Source organism: Rhincodon typus, chromosome 35, assembly GCF_021869965.1.
Source record: "Rhincodon typus isolate 14 chromosome 35, sRhiTyp1.1, whole genome shotgun sequence".
In the NCBI taxonomy this organism is placed as follows: domain Eukaryota; kingdom Metazoa; phylum Chordata; class Chondrichthyes; order Orectolobiformes; family Rhincodontidae; genus Rhincodon; species Rhincodon typus.
Genome location: NC_063366.1, coordinates 21,549,469 through 21,574,215, shown reverse-complemented (window position 1 = coordinate 21,574,215; position 24,747 = coordinate 21,549,469). Strand labels below are relative to the sequence as shown.

The window sequence follows — 24,747 nt, the reverse complement described above, 5'->3', positions numbered from 1 at the left end:
CCATCCTTTATTTACACATATACACATACATGGCCTCTGACCAGCTAACTCAGAACCAGTCCCTACAGTGAGGAAACTCTCTGGATCTCCTGCTTATTTTTGTTGTTACAAAAGTTGCTGACCAGCCAGTTTGCAGCAAGTCCCTGAAGTCAGCAGACTCCCTGAATCTCCTGTTTGCATCTGTCAGCCAGGGTCCCTGATTGGTCCAGGTTAACAACCCCAATCAGGGATCTCATAGTTAATGAGATCCATCTGGCCCTGGCTCCAATCACTATAAAAGAATATTTTTGCAAGAAAAAAATACTCCCAGTGTCAAGATACTATCCACTTTCAGCTCCATGGACTTTCACCTCCCGCTGGCGTTCATCTTTTCTCTTCTGAACTTCTCCTTTCACTCCTTCTGACTGCTGTTCTAAGTTTGATCTTGTCATGTAACAATGAATGGGAAATAGGTAAGTGTGCAACAATAATTTCCTGAGTCTTGCGTCAAGTTTCTTTGTAAAATTATTGAACTGAACGTTTTCACAAAAAAAATCAAAACTAGAAAGAGTTTGAATGAGGCCGTGTTGAGCGTGAGCCTGAATTTCGGACAGCAGGGAAAGAATTAGATCCTTGAGAGAGTTTGTCTCATTTGTCTGGATTTTGGACGCAACTTCTGCTGGTCCTGTATCACCTAAAGATGGGCAAAGGAGACACATTTTGCGACACATAAATGAATTTAAAAGAAGTCCTTGGCAGATTGAAATAGGAAAGAGAACAGCAAAATTCTTGTCATTTACAGAAATAAAATTTCACCTCTTCCCCTCCTCCTTCCAGCCACTCCCACTACCTACATTCCAGGGACTTTCACCTCCACAGAATTTCACTCTTCTTGACTGCTTTCAGTTTGTCTCCTTCGGTCCTGTCTGTTTCTCCTGACTACTGCTCGTTGTCTGGTCTTTTAGATTAGTGTACAAGAATAATTCCGAGTCTTGCAGCAAGCATAATAGGGTATTTGCTGAACAGAAGTGTAAACAAAGAAAAGAATATCGAATCTAAAAGGGATTTAAAACAGGAATTGCTCAGTATGAACATGGATTCCGAACTACAAGGGGAGAGTTGGACTAAGGACGCAATTTGTCCCATTTGTCTGGATTTCTTCACCGATCCAGTTACACTGGAGTGTGGACACAACTTCTGCCGCTCCTGTATCACCCAGAGCTGGGAGAAGAACGAGATAAACTCCTGCCCGGAACGTAGGCAGGAGTTTCCGGAAAGAAAGTTCATAGGTTGTTGGGTCTTAGCAAATCTTGCCGAGAAAGCTCGAAAATTGTGTTTGAATCCGCAAAAGAAGGAAGGTAAATGCCCCTGTGAGGGACACCATGAAGAACTGAAGCTGTTTTGTGAAACTGATAAGAAATTGATGTGTATGAATTGCAAAGATTTGCAGGAACACAAAGAGCACCATATCATCCCAGTGAAAGAAGCTGTGGAAATCTACAAGGTAAAAGGAAACAGATTTCATCCCCTGATTATTTCATCACATTTTCATGGTCTCACACTTTTATTTTCTCAGTTTTTTCTCCCAATCCCAGGATTGGGTGAAATCTTCCTTAGATTCTCTCACAGAGAAGAAATCAGCAGCTCTAGAAATGGAACAGCAGCAGAAACAGAGGATTTCCCAAATTCAGGTAAAATCTCCCAGAGCGCAGCTTCAAAATTTGATTTGTTCATCTGCTGTTTTTTTTTTTTTGCAAAACCATGTGTTTTTATGTTTCACCTGATAGGAGGAATCTAGCAGTCTGCAGACCCACATCAAATCTGAGTTCACTAAAATGCACCAGTTTCTCACTGAGAAAGAGTAGAATTTAATCCGAGATCTCAGAGAACAAGAGGAAAACATTCTAAAAACAATGGAGCAAAACCTTTATGAAATTCAAGATAATTTAAACTCTCTTCAGAAGAAACTCTCAATGTTGGAAAAACAGTTGGAACAAAAAGATGGAGTGATATTTCTGAAGGTGAATGATTATATATCAGTTTAGTTCAGTGGAAGTGTGACTGTGAACAGTCCCAACATAATGCAGATGCTCAACCTCCTTCATTCCCGTTGTCAATATCTCCCCCTGCTCCTTTCTCCCTCATAGATTTCCCCACTTTCCTGTTCAACACATTTGTCTCAATTAGAATGTGACAGTGGATTCCACATTCTCATCACTTTATTGATGAAGAGGTTTTTCCACAACTCCCCATTGGATTGATTTATAACAAATCATGTTCACAGGTCCAAGTGATCAAATTCCTTAGAAGTAGAAAAATATTCATTGAATCTACAGAATCAACCCCTTTCGTGATTGTAAACATTTGAATCAGATCTTTATCCTATTAAAATATATTAATGTTTCCTTCAATCTTTTGCAATTTGTTTTTATACATTCTCCTGGTCATCGATATCCTTTGTGTCACATCCTTCTTCTATTCCATGTCCACAACAATCAGAATTGGCAATTCTCAACAGCTTGTAACAATGTGTAATTGCTGCTTTCTGGATATATACAGTCAGTATCAGTTAAGTGAGATTTGTGTTCTGTTTATTTCAGGAGGAAATATCTCGGAAGAGGAGGTAGGACATACACTTTACTGAAACTCAGTGTATGTTTCTGAAATTACTCAAGAAAGTCTTTGTGTGGGATTTATAATAAATTAATGTTTGATGTTTGCAGGATTAGTGATGATGATAATGAGATGTCACTAACAGATGGTGCCCTGTCCACTGAAAAATTCAACATCTTTTTCCCATTTCCAGTGTGGAGAGAAATGCTGGAGGCCATTAAACTTGGTAAAGCTCAGATAAGTTCCTTTGCCCTGATATATATTTTAAAATTTGGATTGTTGTGAATACAAATGTTAATGACAGTATAATTAAACACTTAGTTCTAAAGAAAGCTGGATAATAATGGCTTTGACTAGCATTGACATCAACATGGCATTTGTCTTCACACAGCACAAAGGAGTCCTCACAAAACTGGACTCAATAGGAATCAAGGAAAAACTCCACTGTCATACAGAGCACATGGGAATGCAGTTTTCCAGCTATGGTCTGATTCTCTGTGTAGTTTTATAAAAAGCACCTCCTCTCCAATCCTCCAGTCCAAGCAGAAAGTTACCTTTGATTTTGTTTCCTTCAATTTTCTAATAAAGCTGCTACATTGGAAGTTTTTCAATACTCTGGGACTTTTCCAGAGTCTAAGGATTCCTGAAAGATTACTACCAGTGCATCAATTGTCTGGGTAGCTCCAATCAGGTCCAGGGAACGTATCAGTCTTTAATCCCATAATTTTCCAACACTTTTTGTCTCATGACAGTCTTTGTATTGATTACCGCTCTGTGATTTTCCCCCTGTATATTCAGTAATTTTGATATGATGTTGCTGTCTTCTACTGTGAAGACTGATGCAACATATTAATGCAGCTTCTCTGCCACTTCCTGGTTCCCCATTATTATTTCTCCTGTCTGTAAATTTCAGTCAGTTAGCTTGATGTGCGTGATTGGGAAAATGTTACAGTCTATTCTAAAAGATGTAGTTGCTGAGCATTTAATATGATCAGGCAGAGTCAGCATGGCTTCATAAAAGGGAAATCAAGCCTGACAAATTTACAAGAATTTTTGATGAAGTAAGGGATCAAAAACAGAAAATGGTTGAGTTCATCTGGCAGCATCTCTGGAGAAGAAAGAAAAAGAGGTAAAACAGACTTGAGAATGCAAAGTGAATATCAGTCCCTTAGAGAATGAAATAAAAGAAAGAACTGCCGAAGCTGGAGATCTGAAAACAATAAAAAGTGCTGAGGAAACTCAGCAGGCCTGGCAGCATCAATGGAGAGGAAATCAGAGTTAATGTTTTGAGTGTGAGGGATGCACTTTGGAAGAAAGAACAAGACAATGGAATACTTCTTCTTTTCCCAATTACCTTGACTCTCTGTGAGCTGGTACTCAGTCATTCCAGCAATGGGTTCAGTTTCTTGCATTTAACACACTTGGAGGGTAGAATTGTTGAGTTACCCTTCCAATGCAATGCTGGTTAGGCTAATTTCCTAAGGGGATTCTTGTTGATCACATGTCTGTTTTCAGATCTGCATTGACCCTGCTAAGCTTAGGCATTTTTTACAACAGAATATTCAGTAACATGATCAAAGAAAGTATTGTGATCCCAGCTGGTGGTAATGTTGGACAAGACATACCTCAGTGAAAGCTGGCTTGACAGATCATACTCTTTGTTTTTGCAATTGATTACTGTACTGGTCAGTCACCGAACATATGAACAAAAGGCTATGAATGTACTTTTAACCAAAGAACACAAATTTATCACACAAAAGAAAAGACAAAGCACAATTCTATGTATAACAGACAATATGGAAAGATCTTATCAGAAACATCAAATTACCACTAAAACAAATAAGTTTATGAGCCTTTCAAAAAATTATGTTTACAGAACCGAAAATTTAAATCCTATTCACCTCTACTTTAGAACACAAGTTTACAAAAAAAACAATATTTTATGAATAAAAAGATGTGATAAGATATCTTTAATATGCATTTTATTTTTCCTATTACAGTCACCTCTTATCACAAAGCCTATTCAATTTATTAAAAAAAATCACTGACTAATAATTCACATTAAATATCCAAAGTGTCCATACCAATCATATTCTCTACAAGTCCATTTTGCTTGCATCATTTGTTTTCTACCTTATCGACTCTTGACAAAACATCTGTCATAAATTGTCTACCGTGAAAGATGTCAAATTACACAGTTGTAGATTTAAACTCCCAAGAAACAGTCTCAAATTCTTGCAATGACATCTCATGAAGAAGAAATACTTAGTCGATATAAATAAGTCTTTGCAGAGTTGTTAGATATATAGACTGTAAAAACTTGCAAAATCAATAGCAAACTCAGAAGTCCTTTCTTTCACAGTTGAATGTTTCTGTTGACATGAAGTGAGTTTGCATCAAAAATAACTGACTGACCATTCGATCCTCATATTGTTCACTTGTAATAATACTGCACCAATGCTAATATCATTGGCATCATTGCAGTTCTAATGGTTAATCATCATTTAGTTCCATCAGTGCGGCAGTACAGATCTCAGGTTACTAAAGGCACTCTGATGTTGTTTTGCCCATTCAAAATTTTTGCTTTTTACAAAATTGTCAAAGGATATAATCCAATCCAGTTCAGAACGAATGTCCAATAAAATCCACACATGCTGATATTCCACAAAATTTCACGTTTTGCCTTAGGTGTGGGAATTTCCAAGATGGTTTTTTTGTTTGGATCTCTTGCTGTGACTTATCTTTATCCCACAGTGTAGCCCATGCAAGTTACTTTCACTTTGGCAAATTAACTTTTAGCCAGGTTTATGACAAAATCGATTCTTTACAACACATAAAGAAGTTTAGTCAATTGGTGCAAATTTTCTGCCCAGGTTTAGTTAAACAGAAACAAATTATGAATGTATACAACATGGTTGCATAATCCTCATTGTTTAATCGTTGAAAAGTTGCTGTTTGCTTTTTCATTATGAATGGTGTGACCTTACACTGGTAAAGTCCATCAGGTGACGCAAAAACTGATATTTCTGGTTCTATCATTCAGGAGAACTTGCCAATATATTTTCAACAAGTTAATTTGTGTGTTAATTGTTGAGCACTCTACAAATGCTTTCTGGCTAAGTCACACTTTGATGAGTTTTTCTTTGAAATTTGACAGAAAGTTTGGAAGCTTCTGAGCTTTGATTTTTAAGTAGGCCCCTTAGAAAATGAATCTGGCAGGATAGTTATGGGGAACAAGTAAATGGCAGAGGAGTTAGACAGATATTTTGTGTCCATGTTTATGGTGGAAGATACATTGAGCATCACAAAAATACAAAAGAACATAGGAAGAGAAATTAAATACCATAAATACCATCACTATCATGAGAGAAATAATATTAGGCAAATTAATGAGGCTAACAGTCGGTAAGTCCCCTAACCTAGATGACTGATTCCTAGAGTGCAAGAAGAAGTTGCTACAGAGATAGTGGATGCATTGGTTGTAATTTTTCAAGCTTTGGATTCTAGAGAAGCACTGCAGGTTTGGAAAACTGTCATGTGACACCCCTTTTCCAAAAGAGAAGGAAGTAATAGCAAACATTTGGAAAAATCATAATCTATTCAAACAGTGTAAACATGCCTTCATGAAAGGGAATTCATATCTGACTAAATTATGAGAGAATTTCAAGGAAGTCTCAACCAGAGTGGATAGATAGGAACCAGAAGATGTGGTGCATTTGGACTTCCAGAAAGCATTTGACAAGGTACCTCACATAAGGTTATGTAATAATGTTAGAGCCCATGGTGTTGGGGTCATATTTGGGCAATGAAAGAGAATTGGCTGATGGGCAGTAACAGCAAGTGGGGATAAGGAATACTTTTTCATGTTGGTGATTTGTAACTAATAGGGTTCAACAGTGATCAGTGCTGGGATTGCAAGTAATTACTGCATATATTCATGATTTGAAGGAAGGAAGTGAATGTGCTGTAGCCAAATTTGCAGACAGTGCAAAATTAGGGAGAAAGGAAATTAACAAGAAGGGTGCAAACAGTTTACAGAGAGATATTGATAGGTCAGTTAAGTGGTCAAAAAGTTGGCAAATAAAGTATTCATTTGATAGACTATTATTTAAATGGGGAAAAAAACACTACAGAAAGTTGCAACACAAAGGGACATTGGTGAACTTGTGCATGAAACACAGAAAGCTAGCACACAGTTACAGCAGGTAACTGGAAGGCTTATGTAATGTTCGTCCTCATTTTAAAGGGGGGTTGAAATTTAAAAGAGTAGGGAAATTTTGCTGTGACTGTACAAGGTGCTGGTGAGACATCTTCTGGAGTACTATGAACGGTTTTAGTCCGTTTATTTGAGATGTTATTTCATTGAATGCAGATCACAGAACTTTCACTAGGATGATCCCAGGTATAAAACAATTATCTTATGAGCAAAGGTGAAACAGGGTGGGACTCTACTTATTGGAATTTAGAAGAATGAGAGATGATCTCATTGAAACATATAGGATTCCTGTGGGGCTTGACTCAGTAAATTCTGAGAAGCTGTTTCCCCTCTTGGGAGAATCTAGGACCAGAGGGCATAGTCTCAGAATAATGATGAGACGGAATTCCTTGTCTCAGAGATTTGTGACTCTTTGGAAGTCTTTGCCACAGACAGCTGTGGGGGTTGAGTCTTTGCGGATATTTAAGGTCGAGATAGATTCTTAATCGTTAGGGAATCAAAGGAAATGGGGAAAGGGCAGGAATATGGATGTGAAGAATGTTCGATCAGCCATGATCCTATTGATGGCTTGCGCAGGCTTGACTAAACTCCAGAGGATACAGGCTGAGCCTGTCCAGCTTTTTCTCATGAGGCAATCTGCTCATTCTGTGTAAAAGTAAGGTAAAGACACTATAGTCTTAGAGGACCATCAGGCTGCTCTCTCATGAGAGACAACTGAAGGTGGTTTAACATGAGGCGAGGGGTGAAGTTGAGAAAGTGGGACTTTCACGGTCATCTCTTGCAGTTTAGGAATTGAACCCCTTCTGTTCGTATCATTCAAATTGCAAATCAGCATCCAGTCAACTGAGCTAACCAACACCTGGCTTTAGCTCTACCTTCAGTTGAAATAGTAACTCTCTCAGAATAGCCTCAGAGATTTCTAACTGTCCATTGTTGTGTTTTCTATTTACAGAAAAGTCTTAGTAACAGTCAATATTATTTTGAAAGGCCAATCCATGTAACATACTCCTCAACAACTCTCCTGTTTTTATGGTCAGTGCTTCTACGTACTCACTTCTTTAAAGATTCACAGATCCCTCTGAAACTCAGAGCCCCTGATCATTTCTTGATATCACATGGAGTGAACTGAATTGTCTGAAGACTGGTGTCTGTGATGCTGGGGATCACTGGAGGAGGCTGAGATGGATCATCCACTTGGAACTTCTGGCTGAAGGTTTATCTTTTGCACTGATGTGCTGGGCTCTTTCATCATTGAGGATGGGAATATTTATGGAACTCCTTCAGTGAGTTATTTAATTGTCCACCACCATCCATGACTGGATGTGGCAGGACTGCAGAGCTTAGATCTGATCCGTTGTTTGTGGGATCACTTAGTGAGGGAGGGAGCACTGAGGGGTTCAGCTCGTCAATAGACAGAATCTCGTCTTGAGCTGGAACTCTGTTTGAAAATGCAATGAGTTGCTCCTGACATTGAGAAAGACCTCACTGGCTTTCTTACATGATTCTCACCACAGCTCATATCATTCAGTCCCAGTTGCTGGGACATAATTTGACATTGAGTTGACATGGGAAGTATGAGGAATCACGAGGAGTGTCTGAAGGGCATGAGTTGACATTGAGCTCGCGGGGGCATGGGAATTGTTTTGGGAGATGAGTTGGCATGGAGAGTATAAGGGGCCATGGGGATTGGGTGAAAGAATTAGAGAGTTCGGGGGTAGAAATCCCTGGTTTTATTGCGGCAGGGGGAGGAAGTCCCAGAGAACCAAGGCAGGGCTTCTAACCAGCCCATCTCAGCACTCGCCTGCTGCCTTGATGGCCCAGGATCTGTTTCCAGGATCAGTGAGGCCCCACTCTGTCCCAGACTTTCCCACTGCACTCACACCCATCCAATGTCCCCAACTCCCACACCCTAACCCACCACTGCCTTTGGAGTGAAAATTGCACAATTCAGATTCTTTTTACTGAAGCGAGTCCAGAAACATCCCAACAGGAGCTAGCGCCTCGGTTGTAGTCATGAAAATTCAGCTCTTAATTTCTAATTTGTAATGGGCAACGCCATGGGTGGTCCTTTAAACAGTATCACCCACATTTAAAAATGTCTCTGAAAACCTTTCTGTGCTATTATTTATGCTTCATATCACAGCAAGTTCTTTAGTCTATTTATTATTTATTTCTAGAGTGGAAGGGAATTTGTGAGTGTTATTTGTTTAACACACAAGAAGGAAAGAAACTCAAAAGCTGACAACTCAAAACAATGTACAAGTGAAAATACCGTAAGAACATTTGTCCATCAGAATGAGGAGCAGGAGTGGCCCCTAAAGTTTGCTCTGTCATTCACAAAGATCATGATTGATTTGATTATGACCTTAACTCCATTTTCCTGCCTGACCTCCACTACCTTTGACTCCCTCATTGATCAAAAACCTGTTTAACTCAGCTTCAAATAAAATTAATGACCTGGCCTCCACTGCTCGCGGGGATAGAGAATTCTAAAGATTAATGATCCCGAGACACAAAATCCCTCCTCATCTCCATGGTAATTGGCAGACTCCCTACTTTGAAACTCTGTCCCCGGTTCCAGATTCCCCCACGATGGGAAACAGCCTCTCAACATCTACTCTGTCAGCACCTTCACTATGTTAAACATTTCAATAAGAACCTCTCATTCCTCTAAACCCCAGTGAGTACAGCCCCAGCCTGAAACCTTTCATCGCAAGGAAACTGCTTCATCCAAGGAATCAACCAACTGAAACTTCTCTGACCTGTCTCCACTGTTTCAAAAAAGCTCTTTCCCAAAGGCCCCTACTTCAGTCCAAACAGTACCAGCTGAATTCCTAACGATGGCATTGAGTTTCAGGAGGTTTAATTGGTATTCTGAGATCAGATTCAGCATTTCCACTTACAATTTTGTGAAAAACACATTTCATTCCCACACAATATTGGCAAATAATGAATGACAGTATTACTCGAAAAAACAGGAGCTTGTTCGCACTGAGACAGCTGGAGCAATATTCCATTGGTTGTAAACTTAGAGTAAAAGCATGAAAAAGGCTGGACTAACATGGAAGCAGTGGATTTAGAAAAGACATGAACTTGAATCACTTATTCTTCAATGTAGCTTTTAAAATTATTTTTCATTTGTAGCATTTGTGGTCACTGTCAAGACCCACATTTATTACTCACCTCAAACTGCACTTCACAATATGATGCTGATCCACACACTTCTCCTGACATATACATACATCCTAAAGCTCACAAAAACACCACACACACACACACACACACACACACACATATACACACACATATATACACACACACACACACATACACACAGACCCCCAAACACACACTGCCACCAAAGCACAAACTTGCCCACACACACACTCAAATCCCCACCCCCAAACATGTATGCATCCCCCACACACACAGAGACACACATACACACACACAGACACACACACACACCTGCTCCCACGCTTACATACCTGAGTCTGCCACGCACTCACATCACCCCCTCAGAGACACACACCCAACCTCTTCATAACACACACATAAAATCTCCCCCACATACGTAAACACAAAACCCCACACTCATGTGCATATATGTCATACATGCATATCCTAAACACAGAGGCAGTCCCAAACAGACATATGTATAAACACAGCCCCCCAGACACAGACATTCCACCTCCACATACACACGCACACTCACACATGCACATGCACACTCACATGTGCACTCATACACATGTACACACACACTCGCACACTCACACACACACAAACAACTCCCTCCATACACACACTCACATTCCCCCTGCCCACACTCACACACACATCATTCCCCCCCACATGTATATCCTCCACACACACACTCAACTCATTCCCCAAAATACATCACCCCCGCAACCTGACACACAAAGCATCCCACCCATTCACATGTTCCACTCCCCCTACACACAACACTCACACACATCCACCCCCAATAAATGTACACAAACATCCCCATACCCATGGACAATCACTCCCAACACTCACACGAACCAATATCCTACACACACACTTCCCGACCCCTTTCAAACACACACACAAAACTTGCTCCACACCTGCACTCTCACATGGACCACACACATATATCCATCACAAGCACCTAATCTCCCCACACACTAACACAACCACATCTCCCCAAAATGCGCACACCCTCCCCCCCAGCAGACAAACCCACATTCTCCTGCACCCACATCACCAACAACCCTGCACACCCACCACACACGCACTCCTCACAGACAGGACAACACATCACCAACACACATCCCGTACTGATATACAACCCACAAACACAACAGCTTCACAGATACACACACAAATGCCCCACAGATAAACAACACCCACATACACATGCACCCCAATACACACATCCCCCACACACATATATCCCACCAAAAACACATGCCACCCCCATACAGACATTCAAACCAACACACACCCTGACTCATACATCACTCCCCTCTGTACAGACACACAAACCACCCCCACACACTTCCCCCTCTCAGATACATTTGCACCCCCACACATATCCTTCATGCACATATGTACCTCCCACAATGCAGCCACAATACCCCAAACATGCATGCACAATCATCCCCAACCTCACATACACACACAACCTCCCCCCAGACTCACAAACCATTCCCCATACATTTTCCCCTCACAAACATCCCCACCCCTAACACACATCCATCCACCCAGACACAGACCACCCCCACACATAACCCAGCACCCCTTTAGTCACACACATGCCCCCAAACAGAAACACAAACCCATCCCACACACACCAATGCCTCCCACACACTAACACAACCACATCCCTGCATACACACACAACCCTCCAATCCCATACGCTGGCGCCCCCCCACACACACATCCTCAGCCTCCTACATACACCCACACACACACCCTTACAGGCACACCCTTACATTCCCCTGCCACACATATCCACGACCCATACACTTACCCCCACAAACACAACAGTGCCACAAACACACACTTACACACAAACACAATTCCTCCACAGATGCATTTACAATACACCCTCACACACTCACAACCACTCATACATCTCAAAACACCAACATACACATGTCCCCACAAACAGTCCTTGCACAAACACAGACACACATTCTTCCCACCCATGCACATGCCCCCACCACACACATTCCCCATATACACAGACAACAATGCCCTCACACAAATCCTCCCTCCTCACCCATCCCCTACATATACTCCCTCCAAAAACAAAGCATCCCCACAGATGCACACACAACACCCCTCCCGCCGATACAACACACCCCACATACACATACGTCTCCCCCAAATGCAATACCCCATAACATACACATGTACATTCTCCCCTTCCCACAAGCAGACACTCATCACTCTCAAACACACACACATCCCACCTCACTGAAACACACACACACAGTCTGTAATTCTGCTTTTTTTCTCCCAGTCTCTGTGACCCTGGATGTGGAAACAGCGAATCCCCGGCTCGAGGTGTCTGAAGATCTGAAGAATTTGAGATGGACCGTGATCCAGAGGAGTTTCCCTGACACCAGGAAGAGGTTTACAAACTGGGACTGTGCCCTGGGATCACAGGGATTCACATCGGGGAGACATTACTGGGAGGTGAAGGTGGGGGAGAATCGTAGCTGGAGTCTGGGAGTAGCCTCAGGGTCTGTGGAGAGGAAGAGATGGGTCAGACTGATCCTGGAGAATGGATTCTGGACCATTGAGCAGGATGAGAACCAGTTTTACATAAACTCCTCTCCTTCATCCCGTCTCCCAGTTGGTCAGATCCCTGGGAAAGTGGGAGTTTATCTCAATTATGAATCTGGGACAGTTTCATTTTACAACGCAGACACCAAGTCCCATCTCCACACCTTCACTGGGAATAAATTCACTGAGAAACTTTATCCTTTCTTCTGGACATCTGATTCAAACGACTTTCTGAGAATCTGCCCCTGTTAAAGGGGCAGGCCTTAGGATGTCCCCGACATCACTATGATGTGACCCTGGGATTAGGGTAGCATCAGAGATCAATGATTGGGGTCAGAAACCTCCATTGGCAACACATTGTTACAAAATGTGACACTGAATTTCCAGATTGTTTTTTGTAAAATCACAACCAGACTGTATAACTGCAATATAAATATAAATGTCAGCGATGTTGTAAGTTGGGTAGAGTACTTGATAATTGGAAGGCATGACATTAGAATTTGGTGTTTGTAAAATATAAGAGGGAAAGCAGTGCGTATTCCCTTTAAAAGATGATGTGCTTTTTCTAAGCTTAGGGATTCCAAAAGGGATGTCTGTGGGCAGTTTATGTGTTTGCAGGGACACAGAAAGCATTTGAATTGAAACATTTGTATCAAAACAGAAGCCGTACAGTGAACAGACTAAGCAGCAGTTATGTTTTGTTATCAAGGCAATAGGTTTGAATTTAGCCAATCAATCTGAATCAGGCGCTTGGATATCAAAGGCCAATTAAATTTAAAATCTGATGGTTTTGACAACATAGGACCAATCCTATTGTAAGGAATTGTCAGATAAATTAAGCGATTCTTGGATAGGCACATGGATGATAGTAAAATGTAGGGTATGCAGGATTGTTTGATCTTAGAGTAGGATAACGTCGTGGGCCGAAGGGCCTGTACTGTGCTGTACTGTTCTCTGTTCTGTGATACGTCATCAAGGGTCTAAAAGAAGGGGCAATTGGGCAAAAGCAGGAGAATAATCACCATCTCCCAGAGTTAACAGCTCTCAGCTCTCAAGAAAGCATCACTAGCTTTCACAGTCTGCTCTAAGTTTTAGAGAAAGCACCATCTAAATCAAGGGTACCTATGGCACAACTAGCTAATATTCCTGACAGATGGATTGATGGAGAAGGCGTTTCCGACAGCTGAATCAATGGAGGAGGTGTTCCTGACAGCACATTCGAAGAAGAAGGTACAGAAAATTACGATAGACGTAACCTGGCTGCCATTTTGAGAGGCTAAATTCTAACTTTTTTTAACTTTATTTTATATGTGGGACATAAATTTATTGGAACAGCATACTATTAGAATCTTGTTTTATTCGGGAATGGTTAGTAGTTAGAATGGGTCTATTCAGTTTGTTAATAAATTAGTTTGTTTACTCTTAGAGTTAGATAAATAAATTGTCACTTGTTAATTGTAAAATGAGTGTCAGGGATTCATTTTGTTTAACCACTAGAAGTTGTGGAAGAAACTGGCTATACCAATTTTCATACTCCTCTTTAACAAATTGTGAGGCGAGGTGCTCGTCTCTGGGTGTTTTGGTTTTAGTTATCCGAGGGGTGTCAACCTCCAATTTATAACAGAGGATTAAAATAGAAAGTAAATTAAATATATGGTGTCCCTTTCCTTCCTTCATTTACTCCCTGCTTCAGTCAAACCCCCCAGTCCCATCCTCCATCTCTTCACCTATTTCCCAGTCTGGAGCTAGGATTTCCCTGCACTTCCATTTCTCACTGCACACCCAGAACATGAAATCGTGAGGGGGAAATCCAAACACTGAAGGGTGACAGAGCTGCATTTACACAGCATGCTCTATTGAGCTCCTTGTATCATTGGGGAGGGGAATTACACAAAATCCACTCTTTCCCAGGGTTTCCAGTATCCCCAGTATTTAACTGTGTAATCTTGCTTCTCTGTCCACAGATGCTGCCTGACCTGTTGAGGATTTGCAGCATTTTGTGATTTTATTTCTAATTTCCAGCATCCCCAGGGTTTGATTGTGTGATCGTCACTAAATGATATTGGGCCTCAGTATCGTCTCCTGCCAGGCAGTGATAGTCCATATTGCTTTTCTCGAATAACTCGTAGGTCATTTCTCTTTATTTCATGAAATATTCATAGGAAAATTTTTATGCACATACATAGTCATGAAAGCAATTTGGTTCTGTACCGTCTTAGCATATGAAAAATAAACACATATTGGAGTTTGATGTTGGAGGTGCCTGTGTTGGACGGGGGTGGATAAAGTCAGAAGTCACATGACACCAGGTCATAGTCCAACAGGTTTATTTGAAATCACAAGCTTTCTAAGCACAGCTCCTTTGTCAGGTGTCTCCACCTGACAAAGGAGCAGCACTTTGGAAGATTGTGATTTTAAATGATCCTGTTGGACTATGACCTGGTGTCATGTGACTTCACACATTGGAGTTTGACTCTCCTGAGAGTTCCAAGAAACCAAATGCATTTCTTACTTCTTACCTTGTTTTGGAAGACCAACAAGTTTTGGGAAGACCAAAGAGAGTCATTTACCAAGTTGATGGTGCTCCAGGCGCAGTCGATGTTTACCTCGGTGTGCGTTCCGGGGAACAGACCACACAGCACAGAGTCCTGCGTCATTGAACTGCTTGAGATGAATCTCGATAAAAACCACTGCATCTATTTCAGGCTTCCTTTGTAAAAGCACATTCCAGAAGGAGATGTGTGATAGTCTCTAGCCACCAATGCCCCCTCCTCCCACAGCTGCAGCGATGGGGCAAAAGGTCTGGGTGTACCTAAAGGATCTCACAGGTAGTGCCCTTCTCACCAGCAGCCAAGCGATGTCTTGGTGCTTGTTGGAAAGTTCGGGGGATGAGGCATTCTGTCAAATGACTTTGACAGTCTGATCAGGGAACCATGCAACAGGATCCACCCTCCCCTTTTCCCACAGGGTCTCGAGGACACTACATGCTGACCACTTCCTGATGGACAGGTGGTCAAGTGCTTTTCCTTGCAAATTCCTCCACAAAGGACAGTTTGTACAGAATGGTCCAACTACTTGGAGTATTCTGCAGCAGCGAGGCCAGACCCATCCTTCATGACACCGGGAGAGGTAGAACCTCAGTACATAGTAACACTTCGTGTTTGCGTACCGCAGCTCTATGCACATCTTGATGCAGCTGCAAACAAAGGTGGTCACCAGGGTGAGGGTAGCATGAGGTACGTTCTCTCCCCATCCTTTGTACACGGAGTCCCTGCAGACACGGTCCATGTTAGACCTTCGGATGAGGTGGAAATTGGCTCGGGTGACCACAACAGCGCAGGTTCTGGGAATGAGCAAGACTTGCGCCACACGCAAAATCACCAAGAGTACCTCATGAAATAATTTCACAGAGGCTGGTATCGCGTCACCAAGTCACCCTTTAGCTACATGTGGAGAGTCCTTGACACTGATCCAGCTCACGCAGAGCCAGCTGTCAGTGTGAACAGGATGTCTGACACTCCTGTTTTTCATCTGTCAGCCAGGGTTCCCTAATTGGACCAGATTATCAGCCCTAATCAGGGAACTCATATTCTATGACGTCCACCTGACTGACGTTGTTATAATCACTACATCTCTCCCCTTCTGATTTCGAGGACATAGGCTATTTCTATTTTTTTTCTAGCTCCTCCTCGGGCATTTTAGCACCGGGAAAGGATCCTCCAACTCTGCCTCTGATACGGGTGGCATGTAAAGCACAGACCATGGATGATGAATGATACAAGCTGGCCTTATGTGTCGAATACCATCGACTTTAGAAAATACTCAAATTTCCTGCTGGGAAACAATGGCCTGTTATCTGTGACCAATACTTCTGGGAGTCCATGTATTGCAAAAGATGTCTGCAGTTTTTCTATTGTCATCCCTATGTTTGATGAATGAACATTATGCATGTTCACCCATTTTGAATGGGTGTCCACAATGACTAAGAACATGAGTCCCTGAAAGGACCAGCATAGCTGACGTGCAACCAAGTCCAGGGTTTACTCAGACATTCCCTCGAATGTGGAAGAGCTGCTGGCAGTAACTTCTATCCCTGTTGGCACTCTGGGCACTGCCCAATAAATGCAGTTATATCTGCATGCGATCCTGATTACCAGACATAACTTCTTGCCAGCACCTTAATTGTGGAAACCCCTGGATGACCCTGGTTGAGGTGAACCAGTATCTGACAGCGACATTTGCTCAGGACAATCATTCTTGCTCTCCATAATAATATGCCCTCCTCTACTATGATCTGGTCTCTACGGGTTCAAAAAGGTTTCAGCTCTGGTTGTGACGACCCTTTGGTTACCACCCATTACCACCACCTGTTTTAGTTTTGCCAGGACCAGATCCTTCTGAGTCTAAGTCTGATAGTATCAGCTGTGACTGGAAGTGTGTCCATAAAATTGAAAACCATTACAGACTCTTGCAGTGGCGATACCACCAGTGGTATATCTGCCAGTGGGAGGTAGCTCAATGCATTCACTTGGCTTCCCGGACGGTGTTCCAATTTAGTGTCCAAGCCCACTGCTGAATTCAGCCTGATGCTATGGGTGGCACAGCATTGTCCTCTTTAATTAGACCTAGCAGGGATTTATGGTCTGTTATTATTACAAATTTATGCTGATAAAGGTATTTGTGGAAATTCCTGCATCCAAATATGACCACCCAACCCTTCTTCTGAATCTGTGCATATTTACGCTCTACATTAGGCAAAGCCCTGGATGCATATGCTATTGGGTGTTCCTCTCCATTGGGCTACCTATGAGCTACGTGTGGGGAAGGATTAGATGTCAATACCAGATGTCACTTGGGGGATGAGAGCTGTTTCTTCACTTCCCCGAAAGCTACGGTTTGGCTACGCGACCATTTCCAAGTCTGACATTTTTTAAGGAGTTGATGCAATGGACCATTCCACATCACCTGTCCTCTGTGGAGAAATTTGCAAAGAGAAACATCTTTGACCAGAAGTCCAACAGGAAGTGGTCAGCACGTCCTCAAGACCCTGTTGGAAAAGGAGAGCAAGGATCTTGTTGGTTTGTGCCCTGAGCAGCAGAATGCCTTATCATCAGAACTTTCTAATAATCACCAAGATATCACTTGGAAGACCAAGAAGCCGTTTTCTGACCCACATAACAATCACATAAATATCTCAGCTTCACTTTGAAGATGAACAACTGAACCGCCTTCCCATCTTTCCCATCATCCATAGCAGCTGTGCTTTCTCTTGTGTGTGTATGTGTGTCAGGGGAATCTTTAAGGGGATTACAGAATTATTCAGTATATCAACCATTCATAATTGTTTACCTGCAGTTAGAAGATATTAATTTTCAATAAATAATAAATTTTGATAATTCCAGAAAGTTGGTCCATGCTCTCTGTTGGCCTGGGCTGAAAATACAGCTAATTTGGGGAATTCTGGATTTTTTTGAAATCTTTAACTTATGTTTAGAATGGCAGGGCTTGACTTCCAGCATGCTACCAGACTGGGTGTGGCAAAGTCTGGGGTTTCATCTGGGATTCTGCATGAAATAGAGGCAATGAGGATTTGAATGGAATATTAGTAAATAAAACAGATGACAGCAAACCTATGGTCTGAATACATATGAGGCATGGCATCGATATAGCAAAGGGTTTCTTGCAGGTGGCAGTGTTGTCCCTGACAATCATAAGGAAATTTCAAAAACGACATTGATTGACTTGGTGGACAAACTAGAGGCAGCATTAGCTGCCAGAGCTAAGAAGGCAAAATCATAAAGTCATGGAGATGTACAGCATCGAAACAGACCCTACGGTCTGCCAACAAAATATCCTAAATTAATCTAGTCCCATTTGCTAGCATTTGGCCAATATCCCTCCAAACCTTTCCCATTTGTATACCCATCTGAATGCCTTTTAAATGTTCACATTGTTCAAGCCTTCACCACTTCCTCTGGCAGTTCATGCCATTCATGCACTACCCTCTGCATGAAAACATTGTCCCTTAGGTCCCTTTTAAATCTTTCCCCTCTCACCTTAAACCTACGCCCTCTAGTTTTTGACCCCCTCACCCCAGGATTTACTCGATCCACGCTATTTGTGATTTTATAAACCTCTATACGGCCACCCCTCAGCGTCTGACACTCCAGGAAAAATAGCCCTAGCCTATTCAGCTTCTCCCTATAGCTCAAACCCTCCAACCCTGGTAACATCCTTGTAAATCTTTTCTCAACCCTTTCAAGTTAATCTTTCCTATAGCAAGGATACCTGAATTGCACACAGTATTCCAAAGTGGCCTATCCAATATCCTGTATAGGCACAACATGACGTTCCAACTCCCAACTCCTATACTCAATGCACTGACCAATGAAAGCAAGCATACCAAATGGCTTCTTCACTATCCTGTCTACCTGCGATTCCACTTTCAAGGAACTATGAACTTGCACTCCAAGGTCTCTTTGTTCAGCAACACTTCCCAGGACCTGAACATTAAGTGTATAAGTCCTGCCTTGATTTGCCATACCAAAATGTAGCATCTCACATTCATCTAGATTAAACTCCGTCAATGCTCCTCAGACTCTCGGCCCATTTGATCAAGGTCCTGCTGTACTCTGAGGTAAGCTTCTTCGCTCTCCACTACACCACCAATTTTAGTGTCATCTGCAAATTTACTAACCATACTCCTATATTCACATCCTGATCATATATATAAATAACAAAAAGCAGTGGACTCACCACCAAACCGTGTGGCACACCGCTGGTCATAGGCCTCCAGTCCATAAAGCAATCCTCCTTCACTATCCTCTTTCTTCCTTCAAGCCAACTTTGTATCTCAGTGGCTAGTTCTCCCTGTATTCCATATGACTTTACGTTATTAACCAGTCTACCATGCGGAACCTTGTCGAACGCCTTACTGAAGTCCACTGCGTCGTCTTCATCGATCCTCTTTGTAACTTCTTAAAAAAACTTAATCAATTTAGTGAGACACAACTTCCCATGCACAAAGCCATGTTTATTATCCCTGATCAGTCCTTGCCTTTCCAAATACATGTAAATACTGTCCTTCAGAATCCCCTCCGCCAACGTCAGGCTCACCGGTCTATACTTCCCTGGCTTTTCCTTACCACCTTTCTTAAATAGTGGCAGCACGTTAGCTAACCTCCAGTCTTCTGGAAGCTCGCCTGTGGCTATCAATGATACAAATATCTCAGCAAGGAGCCCAGCAATCACTTCCCTAGCTTCCCACAGAGTTCTAAGGTACACCTAATCCAGTTCCGGGGATTTATCCACCTTTATGCATTTTAAGACGTCCAGCACCTCCTCCTCTGTAATATGGTCACTTTTCAAGATACCACTATTTATTTCCCCAAGTTCTGTAGCTTCCATGTCCTTCTCCACAGTAAACAATGACACAAAATGCTCATTTAGTATCTCCCCCATCTTCTGGGTTCCACACATTGTTGGCTTTGCCGATCATTAAGGGGCCCTATTCTCTCCCTAATTACCCTTTCATCCTTAATGCATTTAGAGAAGCTCTTTGGATTCTCCTTAACCTTATCTCATGGCCCCTTTTCACCCTCCTGATTTCCCTCTTAAGTTCACTCCTACTGCCTTTATACTCTTGTAGGGATTCATTCGATCCCTGCTGTCTACACCTGACATATGCTTCCTTCTTTTTCTTGACCAGAACCTCAACTTCTCTGGTCATCATACTGTCCCTGTCATTTCTGGAGACTTCCCACTTTCCAGCTGTCCCTTTACCTGCGAATATCCACCCCCACCCCCACCGCCGTCCCCCCATCAACTTTTGAAAGCTCTTGCAGAATACTGTCAAAATTGGCCTTGCTCTAATTTAGAACTCTGCTTTTTCGATCAGGTCTATACTTTTCCATGGCTATTTGAAAACTTATTGAATTATGATCACTTGCCCCAAAGTGCTCCACCACTGAACCTCAGTCACTTGCCCTGCCTTATTTCCTAAGAGTACGTCAAGTTTTGCTCCTTCTCTAGTAGGTACATCCACATACTGAAGAAAAAAAAATTCTTGTGCACACTTAACAAATTCCTTTCCATCCCATCCCTTAACATTATGTCAGTCCCAGTCTATATTTGGAAAGTTAAAATCCCCTACCACCACCCTCTATTCTTACAGATAACTGAGATCTCCTCCCAAATTTACTTCTCAATTTCCCACTGACTTTTGGGAGGAGGTCTATCGTACAATCCCAATGTGGTGATCATCCCTTTCTTATTTCTCTGTTCCACCCAAATAACTTCCCTGGACATGTTCCCAGGAATATCCTCCCCAAGTACAGCCGCAATGCTATCCCTAATCAAAAACGCCATTTCCCCTCCTCACTTGCCCCCTTTCAATCCTTCCTTTGGCATCTATACCATGGAACATTAAACTGTGGAGGAAATATGAGAGAAGCCAGATACTCCAGGAAGTGAATCAGTGGAATCAACTGATATGCAATTCCAGTTAGGGCAGCTTGAGCATAAGGAGAGAATGAAGAAACCAGAGAAGGCAGAAATAGATTAGGTGGAGCAGATAATGACAAAGAAAGAGCAGAGAAAGTTAAGGCAAAGGAGATGGATTTAGGAAGCTATGAAATGGAACTGAAAAGACAGGAATGTAATTGAATAAAACATGAAATGGAAAAGAGAAAACTAGAATTGTAAGTGAAAGGGAGAAAAATAGTGAGATATATAAATATCTGTTTAACATAACACATTTGGAACAAGAAACATCAAACATTAATGTATTACTGAGAATTGTGGAGGCTCTATCACTAAAAGTATTTAAAGTAGAGCTTGATTGATTTTGAAATATCTGGGAGTTGATGGCTATGATAAGTTGGATTGTATTTGGTCAACAGTGAATGTTTGGGAAACTGTATAGAGTTTCTGGTTTGCGATCAGTAATCTGCTGATTTTTAGGTGGTTCGAATCATCCCCAGATCCCTGTTTCTGACACTGGACTTAATTCAGGAATGTGAATTGAAGAAGGCAGTAGGCCAGTGTTTCAGGGCAAAGAGTCTTTGTGTTTATTAAATGCAAAGGTGAGTATATCACAAGAAAAGAAAAGACAAAAGTAATAAACAGGGAAATAAAAGAAAAGGTGAATAAAAATACAACAGTTAAAAAGGCAAATTCAAAACAGTGAAACTGACACTATCAGTTATAAATGTAACACAGGCTAGTTACTATTAGAAACTAAACAGTAGTTTCAAATACAGACATTTTAATCAGACTTCCTGACCTTGGGGTGCCCTGCACTGTCACCAACCCACCTTCCCCACACTGCTAGCTAGGTTGGATATTTTGGATCTTGAGGAAATAGGCTCAACCACTGGAGATAAACACAATTTTGAAATACAGCTGGCGGTTTCCACTTGCTGCAGCCGGTGCTTCACTGAAGACTTTGGACGGTGTTCAGTCTGGTTTGAGAACTTGGGTTTTCTTACTTTGTGGTGGGTTTATGAGCCGGTTTTCACCTCAGGATGTGTCTGAGGCCCTGTCAGTCAAGTCAATGGTTTTTGGAGGTCGTCGGTCGTCAGATCTGCTGGTCGTGTTTGGTTGCCGTTGGTTCCCCTGGGGAACAGCCCTGTGTCGGTAGGTTTCAGGGAGATAGCTGTGCAGATAGTTCTCGGAAGAGTAGCTGTCTGGGATCCCTCTTCTGGCGGTAGTTGTGGGGATGGCTCTCTCTCTATCCCCCGGATCAGGGCCTGCAGTTATACAGACTGTGTGCTCCGTTATCGTCTCGAAAATCTGTTGAGCTATTGTTCCTCCTTTCGGGGCTGAATGGGTTTCCAGAGCACTGGAGTAGGTGTGAATGGTTTTTCGATTGAGGTGAATGGTTTTGATGGGTTTGGAATATCCAGCATTTCCTCGGTTGGGTATCTGTTCAGTTTGCATAATGGTGTGAAGGGCTTTTTTTTACTCATCCAAGTTGAAACAGGTTTGCATGTAGCACATTGGTGTGGAATGTTCAGTAACTTTGTGCCTGAACACTGATTTGGAATTGAATGGCTTTATACCTGTGTAGGATCCAAAGGTCTGAAGTTATTGAAGTTGTTTGTTTCCTGCAGACTGACTTGCATTGCTTTTAGCTGAGGCATGAATGGGAGTCTTCCTTTAGTTTTTGCAAGCTAATGCCTGTCCCAGACATCTGCCCCCGGGCTTGTATATTTGCCAGTCTGTCCCAGCCAGCCTCTTCCTGGCTCAGTTGCAGCCCATGGTTTTTGGAGTCCCAGTGACTTTAATCCAATATAATATAATTTCCACAACTTTTGCTTTTGGAGGGGTTTAAGTCCAGGGTATGCCCACAAACTGATGGGGATTTTTGCCCCACCTTACAACTGGGATTCAGTTTTTGTGTGGGAGCCACTGAGAGTACAGTGTAACTAAGATGCTAAAAGGGATTGAGAATGTGGATGTACAGGGGACATTTCTTCATGTGGGGCAATCTAGATGAGATATCATAGCTTTACGATAAGGGTAGCAGATTTAAATCAGAGGAAATATTCCTTCTTTCTAAGGGTCATGAATATGGGGAATTCACTATCCCAGTGTACAGTGCCTGCTGGGACATTGAGTTCAATTAAGGAGGATATAAACAGATTTTTAATTAGTAATGGGTTAAGGGTTATGAGGAGCAGACAGGAAAGTGCAGTTGAGGCGGAGATGAGAGCAAACTGTCTCTTACAGACATCTGCAGCTGTTCTTTTTACAGAACTCCCTGTATGTTGATTTGTACGATTCTTTGTTCAAAATAGACCCCTGTTACCTTGGATCAGAGATAGTAGGAACTGCAGATGCTGGAGAATCCGAGACAACAAGGTGCAGGGCTGGATGAACACAGCAGGCCAAGCAGCATCATAGGAGCAGAGAGGCTGACGTTTCGGGCCTAGACCCTTCATCAGAAAGGGGGAGGGGAAGGGGGTTTTGAAATAAATAGGGAGAGAGTGGGAGGCGGATAGAAGAGGGATAGAGGAGAGGATAGGTGGAGAGGAAACAAACAGGTCGAAGAGGCGGGGATGGGGCCAGGAAAGGTGAGTGTAGGTAGGGAGTTAGGAAGGGGATAGGTCAGTCCAGGGAGGACGGACAGGTCAAGGGGGCGGGATGAGGTTGGTCGGTAGGAGATGGAGGTGCGGCTTGAGGTGGGAGGAGGGGATAGGTGGGAGGAAGAACAGGTTAGGGAGGCAGGGACGAGCTGGACTGGTTTTGGGATGCGGTGGGGGGAGGGGAGATTTTGAAACTTGTGAAATCCACATTGATACCATTGGGCTGCAGGGTTCCCAAGCGGAATATGAGTTGCTGTTCCTGCAACCTTCGGGTGGCATCGTTGTGGCACTGCAGGAGGCCCAGGATGGACATGTCGTCTGAGGAATGGGAGGGGGAGTTGAAATGGTTCGCGACTGGGAGGTGCAGTTGTTTATTGCGAACCGAGCGTAGGTGTTCTGCAAAGCGGTCCCCGAGCCTCTGCTTGGTTTCCCCGATGTAGAGGAAGCCACACCGGGTACAGCGGATGCAGTATACCACATTGGCAGATGCGCAGGTGAACATCTGCTTGATGTGGAAAGTCTTCTTGGGGCCTGGGATGGGGGTGAGGGAGGAGGTATGGGGGCAGGTGTAGCACTTCCTGCGGTTGCAGGGAAAAGTGCCGGGTGTGGTGGAGCTGGAGGGGAGTGTGGAGCGGACAAGGGAGTCACGGAGAGAGTTGTCCCTCCGGAAAGCAGATAAAGGTGGGGAGGGAAAGATGTCTTTGGTGGTGGGGTCGGATTGCAGATGGCGGAAGTGTCGGAGGATGATGCGTTGGATCCGGAGGTTGGTGGGGTGGTACGTGAGGACGAGGGGGATTCTTTTTTGGTTCTTATTGCGTGGACGGGGTGTGAGGGATGAGGTGCGGGAGATGTGGGAGACACAGTTGAGGGCGTTCTCGACCACCGAGGAGGGGAAGTTACGGTCCTTGAAAAACGAGGACAACTGAGATGTACGGGAGTGGAATGCCTCATCCTGGGAGCAGATGCGGCGGAGGCGAAGGAATTGGGAATAGGGGATAGCATTTTTGCAGGAAGGTGGGTGGGAGGAGGAGTATTCTAGGTAGCTGTGGGAGTTGGTGGGCTTGAAATGAATAT

The 24,747-nt window shown here is 42.8% G+C and overlaps 1 protein-coding gene across 1 annotated transcript; it reads left to right on the top strand.

The window, feature by feature from the left end:
• Positions 1-970: 970 nt before the first annotated feature.
• On the top strand, positions 971-13,064 carry LOC109923506 (zinc-binding protein A33-like). Its single transcript, XM_020523535.2, is given in 6 exon segments — positions 971-1,483; positions 1,575-1,670; positions 1,767-2,000; positions 2,580-2,602; positions 2,703-2,818; positions 12,321-13,064. Coding segments are annotated over 6 exon segments (1,404 nt in total). The 5' UTR covers positions 971-1,066; the 3' UTR covers positions 12,839-13,064.
• The last annotated feature ends 11,683 nt before the right edge of the window (positions 13,065-24,747 follow it).